General features: G+C 44.8%; 1 protein-coding gene across 1 annotated transcript; it reads left to right on the top strand.

Moving 5' to 3' along the window:
- The first annotated feature begins 1,307 nt into the window (after positions 1-1,307).
- On the top strand, positions 1,308-2,027 carry LOC105715293 (annexin-2 receptor-like). The gene has a single exon (XM_012449578.3). The coding sequence runs from the start codon at positions 1,308-1,310 to the stop codon at positions 1,887-1,889; it is 582 nt and encodes a 193-aa protein (XP_012305001.3). The 3' UTR covers positions 1,890-2,027.
- The last annotated feature ends 456 nt before the right edge of the window (positions 2,028-2,483 follow it).

The raw sequence follows: 2,483 nt of genomic DNA, 5'->3' as shown, positions 1-2,483 counted from the left end.
AGTGATTGCACCGAGCGTCTCTAGGCACCAGTAACAACGTGGTACCGTTAGCTGGCGCTTTTCTGTCACAACACATTAAAACGAGTCAAAACACATTAAACCGATTAATAAAACGGATTAAAACACATTAAAATGCCACAACACGTTTTTCTGTCACAACACGTTTAAACAGAGTCGGTTCATTTCTCCAGACAGGATGTTTAGGCGTGGAAGCACCGCTCCTTTCTAAGAGCACGCTGTTTCTCTCTAGCAGCACCGTTTGCGGCTTCTAAACCGATGTTTATTTGGCAGTACACCCGCTATCCACTAGGTGCCGGCGCTTGCTAAGTTCAAGGCGCGTTTCTACTTAGCGAGATCCTTAGTAGCTCAGAGCCCTAGCGGACAGTTTTCCGATCGCAGCAATGTTCATTTCCCGGAAACAGATGGTTCTTGGCCCTCGAAGCGCTCTTTAATACCTGCGTTCTGTAGCGCTAGTTATCTGCAAGATTTGCTTAGTGTCCGTTTCATTTCGGTTTCTTTTCTTGATATATTTTTCTGTTGGAATTACGGTTGGTTTTGGTTCCATGCACTCTCTACAATGTTACCGGTTTTCAATTGCCTGCTAATTTTCGTGCATTTGTTACTGTAAGGCCGGTCGGAGCTCGGACACGCCCACCCCCCTTCGCACAGCTTAGCCCTCCCTTAAAAACCCCGCCAAAATGCAAACGAAGTCTTGTAAATCTACCCAATAGCAGCCGAGTCTTGTATGCAAACGAATTCTTGTAAAACTACCCAATAGCAGTCGAGTCTTGTATGCAAACGAATTCTTGTAAAACTACCCAATAGCAGTCGAGTCTTGTATGCAAAGAAAGTCTTGTAAATCTACCCAATAGCAGTCGAGTCTTGTATGCAAACGAAGTCTTGTAAAACTACCTAATAGCATTCAAACCCTGCCTACCTGCCAATAGCAAGCTTGCCTTGCCCACACCCTCCTCTCCCACAACCAATCGAATGCCTCCACTCCCTATAAAACCCCACGTCTGAGAGGAATCCGTGTGACAGCTCGGACCCCTCCTGTCGCACCGCAGAACCTCGCCCGGGAGCAGAATAAATTTGGATTGGATCTTCTTGTGCTGGCCTCAGTTTTTTCCTTTTAAACTCGGCAAGAACCTAACAACCCTTACAGTTACTATTGAGTTTCTTAGTATCTGGCTGGTCTCCGCCCACGGGCTCCGGAGAGCATAAATACCCAGGCTGATGGAGTACAGAAGGCTCTCCCTCCTTGATCAGCGGAAACATCTGTTTCCTCCTGGTCTGAGGCTTAAGAGATGGAGCAACAGTTTCCTGGCTGTGTGAAGCGTGCTTGGGATTCCACAGAGGTGGCGCCAGAACCCCACCCTCCGCCTATTGTGAGTTCAGAAGATTGTGGGCCGTGGCCTCTTCCTTTCTATCCAGTACTGGGAGAGGACTCACCGGCCAGCTGTGATTTGGGGCTGCTTTCCAGTCCTTGCTGGCGGCTACACTGGATCTACCCGCAAAACGGACTCTTTCCCGGAGTTCAGAGCGTCTTGGAACCAAGTACAGCCCAGTCCGCTGAGTTCAATTGGCCCGGGACACAGAAGCAGCAAGAGGCACTTGTAGAAGAGGTGGACCAGGCAGAGGAACCCAATAGACTCACACTCCAGCCGCTTCCCTTGAGCAGTCCTCCCCAGCTCTGGGACAGACTGGAGGACACCAAGGCCTGTGACAGCGGGCGCGTTTTGGAATGCAGCCATCCTCCTGCCTTGGATTGGTGGCGCCATCTCCGGGGTTTCTCAGACTGTCTGGAGTGGATTCGTCGCGTTGGTTGTGCAACGTTCTCTGTGCCCTGGGCGTGTTGCCCACGGATCTGTGGAGCTAATCAGCCTTAGAGAGGAGCAGGAGGCTTTCGAATTCTCCTCCTTGAAAAGATTCTCTTACCAAACATCTCCACCTAGAAAATAAAAATACATTAAGATGTGCCTTCATTGCTGGTTGTCAATTTTTAAATTCTCTTTTCTCTGATGTTTCTCCCTTGTTTCGGGTCCCTTACTACTTGCAGTTTCCTTGTTTTTTTCAACATTTATATTTATTGCATTTTATATTTCATTTTTATCTGTTTCAACTTTGAGAAATCTATATTACCAATGTAGAATTCTTCTTAGAGTTTTTGGCAAATTTAAAATTTATTCATTTTTTCCATTTTGTTTTTAAATCCTATTCATAATATTTTTCTAATTATTTCTAAATGTTTTGTTTTCATTTAATTTTATTTCATTTAAATTTATTTCATTATAATAACATCTTTAACGTTACTATAATGTCTTAATTGTTAATTTTATTTTTAACGAATGTCTTTTTCAGTATAGCAATTCACTCAGGAATTTTATTCGTGGTGAGAAGACTGAGGTGTTTATCAGTCTTTGCTATTCTCATGGATGGACCATGCAATTTCTTATATTAATACAACTGCAGAGATAACCAGT

The sequence above is a fragment of the Aotus nancymaae genome, unplaced genomic scaffold (assembly GCF_030222135.1).
Source record: "Aotus nancymaae isolate 86718 unplaced genomic scaffold, 86718_ANA_hifiasm-v0.15.2.pri h1tg000014l, whole genome shotgun sequence".
In the NCBI taxonomy this organism is placed as follows: Eukaryota; Metazoa; Chordata; class Mammalia; order Primates; family Aotidae; genus Aotus; species Aotus nancymaae.
Note: the sequence above shows the minus strand (reverse complement) of the source record. Positions and strands in the feature narration are given on the sequence as shown.